The sequence below is a fragment of the Chrysemys picta genome, chromosome 2, assembly GCF_011386835.1.
Source record: "Chrysemys picta bellii isolate R12L10 chromosome 2, ASM1138683v2, whole genome shotgun sequence".
NCBI lineage: Eukaryota > Metazoa > Chordata > Testudines > Emydidae > Chrysemys > Chrysemys picta.
Genome location: NC_088792.1, coordinates 78,382,688 through 78,398,089, shown reverse-complemented (window position 1 = coordinate 78,398,089; position 15,402 = coordinate 78,382,688). Strand labels below are relative to the sequence as shown.

General features: G+C 42.7%; 1 protein-coding gene across 1 annotated transcript in view; it reads left to right on the top strand.

The window, feature by feature from the left end:
• TRIM71 (tripartite motif containing 71) overlaps positions 1–15,402 on the top strand; it is a 96,909-nt gene that overhangs the window by 61,145 nt on the left and 20,362 nt on the right. Inside the window, exon 2 of the mRNA XM_005278697.4 lies at positions 7,746–7,913. Within this exon, the coding sequence (XP_005278754.1) occupies positions 7,746–7,913 (168 nt within the window). The remainder of the gene's footprint in view (positions 1–7,745; positions 7,914–15,402) is intronic.

The window sequence follows — 15,402 nt, the reverse complement described above, 5'->3', positions numbered from 1 at the left end:
TTGTAGAGTCGGGTCAGAGTTTAACTTTAGTGGCCATTCATCAGATGCTGATTGATTGCTGTGGAATCCCAGGGGACATTTAACAACATCTCCGCCCATCCCCCCATCCCCTTTGAAAACAGACCAAAAAATGGGGAGAACGACACCCAGGAATCTGCTGTTGTAAAATGTTTTTACAGTGCACTGTACAGCCTTTCCTGAAGCAATCACGTTTATTGTCTTGCTGTCGTATTTCTTGGGCTCCTGTGGCTGTAAAAGATGAATAGCCCTCTGATAGGGTTCACTGACTCTGTTTAATTTGAAGTAGGCTGCCTTGATTGTTTTGTGTTTAAAATTATATACAACCAATTTAAGGAAATATTTTCTATTTGGAAATAATCAACCCATGGTTAACTTCTTTTGGAATAAATCACTGTTAACCATCTTTAAAATCATTCCCATCACCACCTTCCTGCATTTCTCCTTCTCAGGATGATGTATTTTTTTGAGGGAGCTTCTTAAAATATTAATTGTGTTCAACTGGAATTCTCAAAGTGATAAGAACATTTGTTACTCTTCCTTTTTACATATTTCATGTCAATCTTCCAGTAGTCTTACAGTTAACTGACTAAAATTGCCCAGAGTTTAACAAAGTGGAGAATGGTATATTTAAAAAGAAAAAGTAAAATCTTATTCCTTAACTATCTTTAGAGCAGAACAGCCTAGTAATAATTACAAAACCAAACAGTAAATCCAGTAAACATAGTTCTTGTGATCCCTAATTTTTTTTTTTAATTTAGGAGGAAAGGGGTATCTTTTATCTCCTATTTTCCTTCTCTACACTCCCTGCCCCAAACAAGATGGCTGTTTATTTCTGAGGCTATAGTCACATAATATTTGTTCTTAAATTGGGGAACTGCGGATGAATGGGCAGCAGTTAATAACGCTATCATGGCTTAGAGGTCATTCCAAAATCCTATCCGTTAAATTACAATGTGGCAATCTGCCCCTGCCCTTTCATTATCTGTGTATCTTCAAGTGGGACAAAAAATGAAGTCTCAAGGGAAAAAAACAATCTTATGCTTCCCGCCCTTATGGTTTTAAAAAACAAGAAAATAACAATTTAAGTGGAAGGCACCCCCAAATGTTAAATATACACCAAGAAAGAGAACTTTTTGCAAGGTAGCTATATATGTTTGGTTTTAGGGGATGTGGTTGAGTGGGGGAGAACTTGAAATCTTTTGAAACTTGTCTGAGGCAAACGTAAGACCTAATTCTGATCTTAAAAATTAGATTAAATGAATACATTTTGTCATGATAGAATGCTCTTCTGTAATGGAAGATTAACTTTTTATCCTTCTACAGATTGTGTTTGTATTAATCCAAGATTAGTCATAGTTTTTAAAAATGTATATGATGTCCAATAATCATGAGCCAACCCCTTCCGATTTCAGTCTGCTATTCCAGAAATGGGAAAAGGGCGGGGGGAGCAGTAGATTAGGAGGGTCTTTTATATGTAGTTCTCTACAAATTTAGTACATATTTGTCTGCTTGAAACAGAACCCTTATATGTATCTTTCTACTGCAAGAAAAAACTGGAATCTCTACTGTTTTGGTGCAAGATCTGTGTTTGTTTGGATCTTAATCCTTCCTGATTAGAATAAATACAAAACTTTATTCTGAGCTACAGATATCACAGTCCATTAGATTTATTGGGCTCAGATGGCCCTGTTTGGTGGTGGGAGAAGCAAAATAAACACCACCAAAAAACAAGCGAGGGACAGGAAACTTGGCTGCTGGCCCTGAACCTTGGGCTTGGGTTCAGAGAAGGAGACTGTGAATAATAAATGATGGCAGTCAGTTTTCTTACTCACTAATTCATTGTGGAGTTGGCTGTCGGTGGTGGGCATGATGCTATGCTTCTACCCACAGAGTCCTGCTGACAGAACTCCCTTCCGTCACCCAGATAGTTCTGAATTCCTTACAGTTACGGTAACGAAGGGGACAGTCTGGCCCTCTGATTCTTTGCGGGTACATTGGGGTGTATACAGACTCTTAACACTCAGATAAATAAAGAAACCAGTGCAGCTAAATTGCCTCTAATATGTTGCATTATATTGTATGAAAGTATAAGAATTAAAACTGAAGTTGGCTCCAAAAGAGTAATGCACTTTTTGCCTTTTCCAACTTGTGCTTAGAGCAGGGGTTCTCAAACTTCATTGCACCGCGACCCCCTTCTGACAACAAAAATTACTTTATGACCCCAGGAGGGGGGAACGAAGCCTGAGCCCACCCAAGCCCCACTGCCCTGGGGGGGGGGGGGGGGCATGGAGAGCAAAGCCCAAGCCCCACTGCTCCGGCCAGGGGTGCCACGCTGAAGCTCAAGGCTTCAACCCCAGGCCAGGGGGCCTGCAACCTGAGTCCTGCTGCCAAGGGCTGAAGCAAGTTTAAGCCAGCCCTGGCGACCCCATTCAAAGGGGGTTGCGACCCACTTTGGGGTCCCGACTCACAATTTGAGAACTGCTGGTTTAGAAGATTCTAGCACAGGCCTGCACAACTCGTAAAACGGCGAGGGCCATATTACTCCAAAGAAAACAGCTGAGGGCCGTAACCCCCTGAGCGCCGCCAACCCCCCCCCCTGCCCCCAGCACCGCTCGCCCCACGGAAACAAACCCTCCTTCCGCAGCGCTGCCCCACCGAAACAGCAAGAAAAATGCCTTTTTGCTAGAAGTAGAATAAGATCTTCCCCCCACTTTGTAATTAATTGCCCTGTTGAATGAATGAGGTGTGAATGAGGAAGGTGTGGAAGGCAGGCACCTCCAGACAGCTGCAACCGGCTCTAGGATTTTTGCCGCCCCAAGCAAAAAAAATTTTGGCCGCCTCCCCTTTCTTTTTCGTGCCCCTCTGCCCCTGGCCTCATCCCAACTCCACCCTTCCAAACCCCTTCCCCAAATCCCCAGCACTGCCTCCTCCCCCGGCGTGCCACATTTCACCCCCCCATTGCTTCCTGCGGGCCCCCCGCGACCTCCCGTCCTAGCTCCCCCAGGCGCGCCACCGCTCCGCTTCTCCCCCCTCCCTCTCAGACAAGGGAGGGCGGAGAAGTGGAGCTGCGGCGTGTTCAGGGGAGCCAGTGGAGCAGAGGTGAGCTAGGGTGAGGGGGAGCAGGAAGTAACGGGGGGGTAGAGGAACCGCTCCCTGGTCCAGCTCACCTCCGCTCCACCACCACCGCCTCCCCCGAGCGCCCACCGCTCCGCTTCTCCCCCCTCACGCGCGGCAAGCCTGGGAGGGAGGGGGGAGAAGCGGTGCGGCGGCGGTGCACTCAGGGGAGCAGGCAGGAGTGGGCGACAGCAGAGTGGAGGCGAGCTGAGGCGGCGAGGGCACTTTTTCCCCATGCCCCGGAGTCGGCACCTATGATGGCCGGCGCCAGAATGCCGCACCTAGAAATGTGCCGCCCCAAGCACCTGCTTGTTTTGCTGGTGCCTGGAGCCGGCCCTGGGAAAGGGGATGGGAGCCAGACCAGATCAGTAGAACAGGTCAGCTCCCGACTCACTACTGGCCTCCTCAGCCCCCCTCCCCCAGCTCGCTTACTCACCCTCCGCCACTGCCTCCTCGCTCGCCTCCTTAGCCCCCCCTCCCTCACCCACCACTTGCCTACTCACCTCACTCCCCCCCCACGGGCCACACAGTGAGCCCATCTACTCAACCCCCGTGGGCCGCACAGCTTCGGCAGCACATATACAGTGGTGTCCCCCACTGATTCTCTTTCTCTTGTAATTAAATCTAGATTGCAAAGCTTCTTGATACATCACCTTAGAACAGTGGTCCCCAAACTTTTTACCTCATCCACCCCACCCCATCCACTCTCCCTCACTCCCTCCAAGCCCGGCCAGAAGTGGAGTCACGGCTCTGGGAGGGAGGGGACACGGACGGGGTAAGGGCCTGAGGCTGAGGGTGGGAGCAGAGCTGAGGCTGGGGCCCCGGGCATGGGGCCGGCATCTGGGGCCTGAGCCCAGGCCAGGAGTGGGGCTGGGTGGCGCTTCCTGCCTGCCCTCCATGGGGGCTGGCCCAGGCCCCCGCCGCACCCCCTGGAATGTTCTTCCTTGCTCCCTTGTGGGGTACACCCCACAGATTGGAGACCTTTGCCTTAGAAACTTGCCGACAGCTTTCTCACTCGAATGAGAAGGTTGGCTTTTCAATTCTGCCTTAAGACTTTACCATGTTCCCTTTGTAATCTGCATATCTGAAATAAAATTGTCACCTTTGTTAGTTGGTTTAATTAAAAATGTCATTACTTCATTTGCATCCATATTCTGTCAGGAGAGGGAGGATGGGAGTGGGTTGATTGAGCAACTGCTTGATTAGTTTCTCTGTCTGTGGTCTGAATGACTCCTAGATTAGGCATTGTATTCTGGGCAGCAACAGCATCTGGATCTGTGTGACAGGACAGTTCCCTGGCCTTTGCCCTAGCTTTGCTTCTGGCATTAGCTGTTTGAGAGAGCTAATGACAGGTTTAACTTGCTGCTGGGCTCTTGCTCATATGATCACCATTTTCTTTTCCACTCTCATCCTTGATAGTGAGAAGCATAATCCATGTTGCATGTTTTTAAATAATATCAGATTCATTTGACTTGACTTGATACCTTGCATGGCGTTTCACCCTCTTTTTTTTTTTCCTCCCCCCTAGTTGTTTAAAAGTTGGATGGCCCAGCAATATTTAATGTATGTTCTTTGTATGCTTACATTGAAAATACAGCGCTGAAAGAGAAAACTATAATACAGTATCGGGGGTAGCCGTGTTAGTCTGTATCTACAAAAACAACAAGGAGTCTGGTGGCACCTTGAAAGACTTAACAGATTTATTTGGGCATAAGCTTTTGTGGGTAAAAACCTCACTTCCTCAGATGCACCTTGTTGTTTTTATAATACAGTAAACCGACTTATCATATTATGCACAAAAGGCATTTTCTAGTACAGGAAGATGCACAGTTCCAAATTTAATATTTAGAACTTAAAGCTGCTTGATATTTTTCAAAATATTCAAAATATTTAGAATGTTTGAGGTATCAGTCTTGTTCAGATGCTAATAAGAATGCTTTAATTTTCTAGCAGAACAGTCTGTGTCCAGAAATGTAACTCGTTTTTTAAAAAGGTTTTGTTGAAAACCTCCTTCAAAAATGTATCCAGAAATAAAGATTAACTACATGGACACAACCTTGTTTGCTGCTACAGATATGTTTCTACATAATATGAAATGTATCCACGCCAGGTGGAGGAATGAGCCTGTTTGCCTGGCTTATTATGATCAATAAATGGAATAAATTTTAGGAAAAGGAAATCAGAATGGTAGTCTTCTTCCCCCCCCCCCCCCCAGCCCCTTCCAAAAATAATAATAATAAAAAAAAAGTTGGTACAGAGAATGTTGGTTGCCATTAGATTTGGTTGCCTTGCCTCCTACCCCACCACCGCTGCATGCTCAGATGAACATTACCTGGCTCTTGTTTCTGTTTTGCTCTTGGTCATTCCTGTGGAGTAGATTTTCCATCATCTGATGGAAAACCTGTACTTATGGTATAAGACTTTACTTGTATTGTACAGTGGATTTGGCTTTTCAACAGCGTTTTGGATTTTCTAGGACTTTTTATGATCTACTACATCAAGAATGCTGTGTGTAGGTATAAGTTAGAGTTTTAGATTTCACTCTGAACTTTCTTGTTGTGAGATTGTTTGGTTTTTACACTCCTCCACAAATCTGTTTTTTAAAGCCCAACTGATTTAACGTCTAACAAAACACAAATCTGTATAGGATGCTACATCTGTGTACCACTTCCCTCTGTTGGATGGAATGCAAACATGCAAGCAGTTACTGCTAGTGAATAAATACATGATATGGCGTACAGAGTTTCACTCTGGAGTGAATGTGGGTTTGGGATTTGGTTTAGTTTTATTAACCAACCTGATTCTGTGATGTTGTGCAGTCTATATGGTTTTATAAAAACATAAGCGAATATAATGTAACTGGGATAGTTTTAGAAAAATATGGTAAAAAGTGAATATAACGTAACTGGGATATGCTTCATGCAAAAGGTCTCTTGCAAGGTATCATTACAAAGCTTATAATCTACTGAGTGTGATCATCCGATTTGTATAAATGTACCACTCTTGTATGTAAAACTAGAAATATAAAATGTAACTCTGAGGGCCTATTGTAATTATGTAAAGTGTGGGTCATTAATGATGGTTTGGAATCTTGGTGACTCCCATTGTCTGTAGATGGCTGTGTTTACCTGTGAGTCTTCCTGTATATGTGTGTGCTGGCAAGTGAGTAATGAAGTCTTGCAGTGACATGTGATCATGTCACCTGAACTGGAATCCATCTTTAACCTGGTGCTTTTCCAGTGAGGGGGGGTGGAAACCCAGAGGGACAAAGGGTTCCCGCCTTATGCAAAAGATATATAAAGGGGTGGAAGAGAACAAAGGGGGGAGAGGAGCTATCATGAAGAATCCCCTAGCTATCACCTGAGCTGCAACAAGAGCTGTACCAGGGGAAAGAATTGTGCCCAGGCCTGGAAGGTGTCCAGTCTGAGAAAAAACTTACTGAAGCATCTCTGAGGGTGAGATTATCTGTATTCAATTTGATTAGGCATAGATTTGCGCATTTTATTTTATTTTATTTTGCTTGGTGACTTACTTTGTTCTGTCTGTTACTACTTGGAACCACTTAAATCCTACTGTCTGTATTTAATAAAATCACTTTTTATTTAGTAATTTACTCAGAGTTTGTATTAATACCTGGGGGAGCAAACAACTGTGCATATCTCTCTATCAGTGTTCTAGAGGGCGAACAATTTGAGTTTGCCCTGCATAAGCTTTATGCAGGGTAAAACGGATTTATCTGGGTTTAGACCCCGTTGGGAGTTGGGCATCTGAGTGCTAAAGACAAGCACACTTCTGTGAGCTGTTTTCAGGTAAACTTGCAGCTTTGGGCAAGTGATTCAGACCCTGGGTCTGTGTTGGAGCAGACGGGAGTGTCTCGCTCACGAAGACAGGGTGCTGGAGTCCTGAGGTGGCAGGGAAAACAGAAGCAGGGGTAGTCTTGGTACGTCGGGTGGCAGCTCCCAAGGGGGTTTCTGTGATCCAACCCGTCACAGATTCCATTTGTCTTAAAAATGTATAGTTTCTTCCTCCTAATTCCAGCTTCTTCCCAGAAGTTCCCCTGACACTGAAAGTGCTGGCTGGCACAGGAGAATTGCCACAGTTCTTGGCTTTGACACCACCTTTGATGATGATGGCAAGCTTTTGCATCCAGTTTGCCTTGTATGTTCTGTCTTGCAGATAGACTAAAAGATTAGAGAGAAGATTGTCCTTGTTTTTTTGCTTGATGTGCCCAGTGCAACAATAGTACAGTAAATTTAAATGGCTCAGTAACTTTATGCAATGTTTGTATATGCAAGAAAAGTTATCTGAAACATGTAATAGGTGACATACCCAAACGGGTGAGTGTTGGCAGATGGTTTCCGTTCTTGAGAGAAGGGTGGGATGGACATCCTGGCATTGTATTGCAAAGAAAACAATAACACTTCTATTTTATTTTTGTCCACGTATGAGTGGCTGCTTACAAGAGGGATCACTTTTCCTCTGTAGAAGCTGTTGTGAACACTTTGCTTATCATTACTACCCATAATATCTCCTCTTATGATTAAGGTACTTATTTTCTTCTGTGGGTAGCTTAGTGTGTCATAAAAAATTTTTTGTGTGTCCTTTTCAAGGTGCTGCATTTCTACTGTGACACTTGTTCTGTCCCTATCTGCCGGGAATGCACCATGGGACGACATGTGGGTCATAGCTTTATCTACCTCCAAGATGCCCTCCAGGATTCCAGAACCCTCACCATTCAACTGCTAGCAGATGCTCAGCAAGGACGCCAGGCTATTCAGGTAAGTCGCTCACGTGGTTAAAAGAATCTTCCCTTTTGTCTACCACCAGCTGTGCCTGCTGCTACAATGTCCCCTGTGTGTGAAGGGCAAAAAGCCTCTCCTTTCAGCATCCCCTATCCTCTATCCCATCCTCTCCCTTGTTGCATTAGGTGATGGTCTTTTCATTATTCAGGAAGGAACTTCCTTGTCAACAGCAAATCAAAGGAAATGCCAACACACTATTCACATGCATCTTTGTTGCATCATCCTTTCATAAATAGGGACATCATGCTGTTTCCATGTGAGACTGTGCACAATTTGACATGTAACTTGTTCTAGGCTCAAAGTTCTGATCTTGTAAAGCTATCTTGGTTTGGAGGTGGCACATGCCTCATTGCGGCTGTATAACTGCCAACAACTATCTCCAGCTTTTCAGAACAGGGACTATCTCTTAGTATGGTTCTGACCAGTGACTAGCACAATGGGTCCCCCAGCATGGTTTGGAGTTTTGGGCAGTGCCACATGACAAGTAGTAAGCATCAGCTACTTGGATTAGCATGATCAGAATTCCACTCTGTGTGGGTGAGGTGGGGACCGATTACAAATATAACCTTCTCAGAATAGGAACACGGATGAATTTAAGCAGAGTGTGGGTGAAGGCATTTCTGCATTCAAGGATCATAAAGCATTTTGTATGAAAGGTGTTATAGAATTAAATAGTGCCACTTCTATGGTGGAATGCAGCAGCTGTTCAACAGCACACAACAAGTCTAAATACAGGACAAGGATGGAAGAAAATTACCATACCCTTTCAAACTACAGGAAAAACTTTGGTAGGCAGAAGGGAATTTGACCAGATACACAGGTAAGGACCCAATTCAGCCATCTTTACTCACCTGTAGAGTCAGGTACTACTCAGGGAAATCCTGCTGATGTCAGTAGAACTTCTTGCCAAGTAAAGTACTGGTCAGCGTGAGAAGCATGACAGAATCCGGCTCTAAACTATCATCTTCTCCAAAGTTGTAATAAGTAACACATCACTTATACAGCACTGCCCACTTTCAAAGCTCTTAAAATATTAATCTTCATAACACTCTTGTAGGCAGTTTAGCCAAACTCAAACATTTAAAAGTCATAAATCAGACCTTAAACCAGATCTTAAAAATTAGATTTAAACCATCCTCCCTAACTCCCCGAAAATTGAGTGCTTTTGATTTGCCTTCTGTTTTGTTTTAACCTTTAGAGTATATTCAGTTCATGTTTTCCTCTGGAACTCTGAAGGCTAGAGAAAATTTTTCTTTTAAATGAAAGCTGACACTTGCACATAAATCATTTGTCTTCTGTAGCTAGGACTTTAGGTACCACACCAAATATCGTGAGACTCTCAATAAAATCAAGAAATTCAGAAATTCTTGGTAGTTGTATTTTGTTTGCCCCCATCTTACAGATGGTGATACCGAGGCTCTGAAGATAAGTTGAATTTTCAAAGATGGTCTTAATTTGAGTGCTTAACTTTAGCCATCTAGAACAAACCTACAGTGTGTAAGTGAGACATCAGTTGGAACTGTTGGTGCTCAGGACCCTCTGAAAATCAGTCCCTGGATTTTTGCCATTGGGCATCTGAAATCCTCAAAGCACAAACTTTTATGAATGCCATGAATTAGTAGCAGAGCTGGGATTATCATTTCATATTCTACTTCCGAGCCTCTTGGCCTGTGCAGTAAACCTGCTGCATTTCCTTCTGGAGATCACAGCTCTCCCCTAAGATACCAAGGGGAGAAAAGCTTAATGCTTTCACAATAAAAATACAAAAGGAGGATAACAGCTACTTAATTAGAAACATATTAAAACTCTTCAGTTTATTTTAAATATTAATGAATATAGTTTAACTAAAGGTAAGTTAAAAGTACACCTCTACCCCGATATAACGCTGTCCTCAAGAGCCAAAAAATCTTACTGCGTTATAGGTGAAACTGTGTTATATCGAACTTGCTTTGATCCGCTGGAGTGCGCAGCCCCGCCCCCCCGGAGCGCTGCTTTACCGCGTTATATCCGAATTCATGTTCTATCGGGTCGCGTTATATTGGGGTGGAGGTGTAAAAGCAGAAACCCCATCCTAAATGCAGCTGATGGCTGAGGTATTGGAAGGATCTTTGAAATCTGGATGTGCGGAAAAGCCATGTCTGGTTCAGCACCTGGGTTTGAAGCGAACATTAAGAAATGGCTGCAGTAATGCTGTGAATAAATATATTCTGCATGTTCAACTCTCAGATGTTAACTCTGATCTTACACAGTCCTTGTGTTATAAGGAACACAGGTTACAAATCAGAGGTTGTTTGATGTATGCGGAATTAACTCTTGATTTATTATTTTTTTTAGTGCGGTAGTACCTAAGAGCCCTAGTCATGGACCATTGTGCTGGATGCTGTACCAAATGCAAAACAAAAATACTGTTCCAATCCCAAAGAACCATAAGATCTAAATCTGTTGTAATTCTTTTAATCTAAAAATAGACTATTATGACTTACCATCTTGCATCTAAGTAAACTGAGTAGCAGCATGAAATATCTTTAATCAAAAAAAAAAAAAAAAAAAACCATAGTAGAGCAACCAGAGCATACCAGTGAATCTTGACATAAGTTAGAATTTTTTTAAAATTAAAAAAGGTTGATATTACTTATATTCAAATCATTACAGAGACCACAGGGTAGTATTTCTTTCAGTTCCTTGTTTGGTGCTAATGTGTGAGGTTTTTGTCTGGGAACTCTTTGTAATTAAAAAACACCCACTAAGATGAAGCTACGTTTGAGAGGTTTGAGTGATAAATCACTAATTCTATCTGATAGAATGTCCTCTTACCAAGGGCTACAAATTGGAGTCTCTCAGCTGCCACTGCTGGTCATGAGAGGGAGGAATTTGTGTTGTGTTGGGAGAAATTGGATGGGAGATTCTAGTTCCCTGCTGTGCCATAGGCTTATAGGCTTAGTTTCTCTGTGCCTTAGTTCCCCAACTGTAATATGGGCTAATACATCCCTACCTTTTAGGGGTGCAGTGAGGATAAACACGTTAGATTGTGAGGCTCTCAGTATAGTAATGGGGGCCATGTAAGTACCTAAGCTAGAGAAATAAAGAACAAAACTGTTCATAAATATGCTAATTAAGCTGTCTGGGGCAGCAGCTGTCACTTTTATGGTCATACTATGGGTAGCACAAGAAGTACTACTACAACATAGATATTAAATTGTAGGCTGTTTCTCCCTATCCCAGTTTCTGGAGGCTCATTCTTGGGGGTTGTGCACTGTAGTCCTCTAAAAAGATACATGAGCCAGAACACAAAATCAATGGGGTTTCTGGAGCTCAGAGGTGAGTGGCTCATGTAGGGTCTAGTATATCACAACTCCTTCCAGGCCTGCTTAAGATGTCAGCTTTGTTCCTGAGCCAAGAGTTGTCAGATGTCAGGTCTGTTCCATAGAAACCATGTAGAAATATTTGTTTACCTTAACCAAAAGAAGGCTGAGGGGGGGATATGATTGCTCTCTTTAGATATATCAGAGGGATAAATACCAGGGAGGGAGAGGAATTATTTCAGCTCAGTACTAATGTGGACACGAGAACAAATGGATATAAACTGGCCGTCGGGAAGTTTAGGCTTGAAATTAGACGAAGGTTTCTAACCATCAGAGGGGTGAAGTTTTGGAACAGCCTTCAGAGGGAAACAGTGGAGGCAAAAGACCTCTCTGGCTTTAAGATTAAGCTTGACAAGTTCATGGAGGGGATGGTTTGATGGGATAAAGTGATTTTAGTCAATAGGTCAATAACGTGCCATCGCTGGTAATTAGTAACAATGGTCAATGATGGGATATTAAAAGTTACTACAGAGAACTTTTTCCAGAGGGTCTGGCTAGAGAATCTTGCCCACATGATCGGGGTTCAGCTGATGGCCATATTTGGGGTCGGGAAGAAATTTTCCTCCAGGGTAGATTGGCAGAGGCCCTGGAGGTTTTTCGCCTTCCTCCGCAGCATGGGGCAGGGGTCGCTTGCTGGAGGATTCTCTGCTATTTGAAGTCTTTAAATCATGATTTGGGGACTTCAACAGCTGAGTCAAGGGAGAGAATTATTCCAGGAGTGGGTGGGTCAGCTTTTGTGGCCCGCATCATGCGGGAGGTCAAACTAGATGATCATAATGGTCCCTTCTGACCTTAGAGTCTATGAGTCTATTTAATGTGCCCCAAGTTTGAGCAAAGAGGAGGATATGGTAGCTAATAGAATCTCAGTAGTACAGTGACATTGAATTTCTTCAAGATGGCCTGCACAAGGGTCTGTCTGTTAGAAATTAGATTATTGTTTTTTACTTCCGTTGATTTTGATCCTCTTTTTGCACCAGTTGGATGATTGAGTAGCAGACTGTGCCTCTTAATTTTTTTAAAGCAGAAATTAGCCACATGGCCAATCTGCAAAGAGTCATGTGTGTATAATCACATTCGCCCTTTTCCTTCTAACTCTGCCTCATTCCTTTCTCTGCTTCTTTTACTTCCTCTCACCATTCCTTTCTAATTTTTTTTCCACACTTAAAACAGCTGGCAGAAGACACTTAATGTCATGATGAGTGAACCTGTTAATGACAGTTCTGGACTGGGGAAGCACAAAAAGCGTTGGACCTGCAAGATCTTGTAAATGTGAATCCTACAAATAATTCAGGACTGAGGAAAAAAATATATATAAGTGAAATTCAGAGGGTGAGGGTCAAGCTGAAAGGTTAGTGACACTGCCACACAGGAAAGCCAGTTATGGAAGAGAAATTTCTTTCTTCCAGGCCATAAGGAAAATGAAGCTATGAGTTCAGCACATGGAATAGGGAATGCTTCCCACATGTCTAGCACTTCCATGTTGACAGGTCCAGAAGAAGCTGCATTCAGACCTCGTAGACCAGCTTGGTTGAGTCTCTTTTCTAAAATGTTGATACAAACTGCTTAAATGATTGGTTTTTGAGACTAGCCCAGTTGTCTAGTACCTAAAATTAAAATAGCACAGGGAGGGCTATGGAGGTGCAGTGCTCAATCCTTGGATGGTTTCAGAGTAGCAGCCGTGTTAGTCTGTATCCTCAAAAAGAACAGGAGTACTTGTGGCACCTTAGAGACTAACACATTTATTAGAGCATAAGCTTTCGTGGACTACAGCCCACTTCTTCGGATCCACTTCTTGGAGGATCAGCTCATGTTCCTGTTTTAGCAATCCCGCTGGTTGGCTGAAGGATTGGTGTTGACAGGCTTTAAAAGGAATGTTGCCCTGACATTGGAACTTAAGGATAGATAGAAGTGATAGGTGATGAACGTTATATGTAAAACTTAGCAATTTCTTAGAGAAGAAAAGATAAACTGTGCTTAAGTGGGGATAAGAGTTAGGATATTGAGCCCCCTATGTTGAGATGTCTGGAAAGCATGCAAATAACCCCAGTTGGAAGTTTTGTAGAAAGGGAAATTTATTTAAACTCTCTCTGAGGTTTTGGAGGAAACTCCTAAAAATCTGAAAAGGATGTTGTAAATGAGTTAATTCAGTCTGCCGCTCCTGCTGACCTGCATCTCAGGGTATGCCTAGACTAGGATAAAAGGGGTGTGGGTTTTAAAAAACGTGTTAGTGAACTTGTTTGTAAAACCCTATCTCAACAGGGCAAGTTGTATTTTTAATATTTGAGGTGAGCATTAATCTGCTTTAGCATTGGCCTCCAATGTGTTAAAATACAATTTACGCCATCTACAGTGGTTTCAAAACATGTTGATTCAAATAAGTTGGATAAGGAGATTTTAGGAATACACCACCTTGCTTAGCCTAGGCAGTCCCTTAGTTGCCTTTGCTGTGGTGTTTGACAGTATGTTGTTTACAGCTGAAAACTGTAACAGGCCTCGGTCATTAGCAGAACACAGAGGAAGTGGTTCTGTTATCTTCCAACATCAAAGACTTCAGAGTTGGTGGTAGGCAGAGCCATTAGGGCAATGCCTTTTTGTCTTACTGAAATAAATTGAGAGGATTGCTGAGGGGATTGCCTGTTGGCAAGGTAATAAGTAGCACCCAGCTGGGGAGCAGATGGGGTGGAGTCTGACCACCTAACACTTAAGAAATTGAAAGGAATCTAGAAAGACCAAAAGCAAAACAGCTCAATCTCCCCCTCCCCCCTTCTCCAGCTCACCAGTGAGTCTGGAAGGCCACCCTAAATCTTTACAATCTTATCTTGCATTGGTAGGAATTTAATGTTTGAGAGGTGTAGAACAATACGCTAGTTGGTGGGGTTTTGGGGGAGAAAGGGATTTTTTTTTTAAGCTGGAATTGATGTTTTAGGTCAGCGGACATGAATTTTAAATCTGAAAACTCTAAAATGCTGCTGCCAATCCCTTGGTGGAATAAAATGAGACTGATTTATCAGGACAATATTGTCAAATACAGTTGCTAACTTTTTTCAGTTTGATATAACATACCGGTAATTATAATGTGATAGAATTATCTGCACCACCGCTGCTGCTGCTGAACTGATTTGAGTGCTAATGTAGGCAAGACAACATTTGTTCACCAGCATTGTAGCCTAGACCTACTCTGAGCTGTGTCAAATGACAAAGGGGTGAAAATGCTGGTGCCCTGTCACACCTAGTGCTCTCACCAGTGAAGCTGCATAGTAAATATCCAAAAAAAAAGTCCAATATCCTCAAGGCCTGCTGGGTGTATCTTTTTTCACCACTGTTTCTACACTTCTCCTTAAACTGTCTCTTTTGCAAGGTTTTGCAGGTTCTGCACTAGTATTAAGCTAGTTACTGTGTAAGAAACGGGCCTTTATTTCTAAGTCTTAAGATGCCATGGGCTTGTGTGTGTGCTGTAAAAGGACACTGCAAACAATAGTGATAAACTTTATTATAGGTCAGCCTGTATCTGGTCCAAAATATAACTTTTGGGCGAACTGGAGCTCCTTATAAAGCCTAGGACAAATAGAAGCTTGTCACAATTTACAAATAAATCCACTTGAACAGCTTGTTTTTTAACTACCGTCCCCATGCACTGAGGGCCTGAAACTGACACTGATTTCACCAGTGAAACTGGTTTGGTTATTTTATTGCCCAAGCTGAAAGAAATGTAAAACTGTAAACACCATAAATAGTGTCAGGTTAAACAGATTTACTCAAATAACTCTTAGATTTAAGATTTTATTTATAAAAGTGGTAGAAATGTTTGTTTACCACATTAGGTTGATTGAATCCCTTCAAATATTTAATATTATGTCCTGCTGTGTTTGCTAAATTCCTTGAATTTAAAATTTTGGGGTGGGAGGAGTGACAGGAAAAATGAATGTTGCTAAAGCTGGTATTTCTGCAAATTGCTCATGCCTAAAAGTTTTTGGGAAAAGCTTATATGTAAAAAATACAAACCAAAGTTGTGTCTGCTTTTTGCTCTAAAAATGGAGCTTTGTTGCTATTTCTAGTCTGCCAATTTTCTTACCTTTTTAGCCTTATTTCCATCAAAACTCCTT